General features: G+C 38.6%; 1 protein-coding gene across 1 annotated transcript in view; it reads right to left on the bottom strand.

Moving 5' to 3' along the window:
- The window catches only part of LOC113802653 (muscle, skeletal receptor tyrosine protein kinase), a 40477-nt gene that overhangs the window by 7514 nt on the left and 30463 nt on the right, over positions 1-2500 (bottom strand). The window contains exon 2 of the mRNA XM_027353255.2: positions 26-189. Within this exon, the coding sequence (XP_027209056.2) occupies positions 26-189 (164 nt within the window). The remainder of the gene's footprint in view (positions 1-25; positions 190-2500) is intronic.

Raw genomic sequence — 2500 nt, 5'->3', positions numbered from 1 at the left:
AAATAACAGAATACTCTTAACCTACATCTTCTTTGTCCAGGTTGTGCACTCGGCAGGGCAGCTCCGCCTTGTGACCGACCACCGCCGTGACGTTGGCCGGGATGTCATCGTCGAAGTAGGCCGTGTCGGAGTGAGGCTGCCCCCACGTGATGTCCGGAGGTGGGGCTTCCTCCTCTTCTTCTTCGGTTCCTGAGGGAGAGTGAGCGGGTGTTTAATTAATTAATTAATTATGATTATTATTATTATTATTATTATTTTTTTTAGGTAAGAAAAGATTAAAAATGGGTAAATGAAGAAAATGTGAAAGGGGAGAAAATGGTCTCTTGCTTCATTTTCCACATGCACACACACGCATACACACACAAACACAAAACACACACACACACACAAACACAAAACACACACACACACACAAACACGCAAACACCAAACACATACCAAACACACACTACAAAAAAGAGTTGTATGTTAGCTCTACCTTCATTATGTAGAAAAAAATGGAGAATAAATTATCCCTTGACTGAGAAGTTCAGGTCATTCGGGGTCAAGTGTTGGAAAGATAAAAGAGATGTCATTTTGTTGTTTTAGTACAGAAAAAAGTAAAGAATGAGAGTAAGAGTGAAGGTAAATAATCATTTGTTGATGCTGCTTCTTGTACCGACATTGTTGGTGTCTCTGCAATAAAAAATTATCTGCCATCGGATAAAAGTAGCTAAGGTATTCATGGTTAAGTGTCAATAATGATGATAAAAGAAAATAGCATTAATCATGAGATGAATATCATTATCATACATACACGCACATACATGGTTAAGTGTCAATGATGATGATAAAAATGCCAATAGTCATGAGATAAATACCATTATCATATATTCATATATGCTTATATGCATATATGAATGTATGAATGTAAGTTTAAACGCATATACAAACAGATTAACTTCTGAAATGAGGTAACAAGGATTTTAATAGCGATTTATACTGACAGGGGTAAAAATTGTGATCGTTTTCGTTATAAGCGCAGAAATTCCTTTATTTATTCGACATTGGAGAGAGATATTTGTCATATAAAAGACAATGAAGTGGCTTTATGGGCAATGAATCTTAGATATCTAGTTGATAATAGCTACTTATGTGGGTGAGTGTGTGTGTGTGTGTTTGTGCATGTTTTTTTGTTTGTTTTTTGCATATTTATTAGTATGTATCTGTTTGCGTGCGTTAGTGTTTTCAAAAGAACCTCAAAATAAATACATCAAACAATAACTTAGTAAAGAAAGAACAACAAAATAAAGAATGAATAACAAAAAAAAAGGAGAACACGCTCCCAAACCGCAATCACTGCAAGAAATCCAAAAAGCACTGCAAGCGAAAAGGACTAAAAGACTGCAATCTGAATTCGCCATTTGAGTTTGCAATTTTACGAAATCCAAAGAATAAGATATTCACGAGGCAAGTCCCGAAGATCGTGCCGCATAGAATACATGCTATAGCCAAGTGCATGAGGCTTGATTGTGGAGTTGCAAGCAAGGGTTCTAGTCGCAGCACGTGAATAAAAATGACGAAAACTCGATTCCAACATTTTTTTCTCTCTGTATTTCTGATCGTGTGTGTGTTCGTAATTTCGTGTTTTGTTTTTTTCTTTCTCTGTTTCTCTTTTTATCTCGGTCTCTCACTGTGTCTGTGTCTGTCTCTCTTATTTTTTCCCCTCTCTTCACCCCAAACATCCTCTCTCTTTATCTCTTTCTTCCCTTATCTCTCTGTTTGTCTGTCTCTCTGTATCTCTTTCTCACTCTCGCTCTCTCTCCCTCACTCTCTCACTCTCTCTCTCTCTGGCTCTCTCTTTCTCTCTCTCTCTCTCTCTCTCTCTCTCTTTCTCTCTCTCTCTCTCTCTCTCTCTCTTTCTCTCTCTCTCTCTCTCTTTCTCTCTCTCTCTCTCTCTCTCTCTCTCTTTCTCTTTCTCTTTCTCTCTCTCTTTCTTTCTTTCTCTCTCATTCTCACTCTCACTCTCACTCTCACTCTCACTCTCACTCTCTCTCTCCCTCTCACTCTCTCTCTCTCATAATCAAACGTAAATTCAAAACCATATATATGAACGTATTATCTAGTGAAGGAACACTACGAAAAAGTGAAAACAAGATACACAACACTAAACATTTTCCCGAAACACTGAACATCGCATGTAAGTAAGTAATGTACAAGGAAAGAAATAGCACTGCGAGTGTTCTAGATCTATTGACGTTTTTTATTATTATTATGATCGTGCTTCTATGTCGAGTTTACGATTTTCGTGAGATGATAATGATGATGATTTTGGAAAGAGAGAGAAGAGGGGGGAGGGAGAGAGAGAGGGGGGGTGGGCAGATGGAGAAGGGAGGGAGGTGACAGAGAAAGAGAGAAGGAAAGACAGAGAGAGAGGGGGGAGAGAAAGAGAGAGAGAGAGAGAGAGAGAGAGAGAGAGAGAGAGAGAGCGAGAGAGAGAGACAGAGACAGAGACAGAGAG

This window comes from Penaeus vannamei, chromosome 28 (assembly GCF_042767895.1).
Source record: "Penaeus vannamei isolate JL-2024 chromosome 28, ASM4276789v1, whole genome shotgun sequence".
NCBI lineage: Eukaryota > Metazoa > Arthropoda > Malacostraca > Decapoda > Penaeidae > Penaeus > Penaeus vannamei.
The sequence above is the reverse complement of the archived record's forward strand: the minus strand, read 5'-3'. Positions and strand labels throughout refer to the sequence as shown.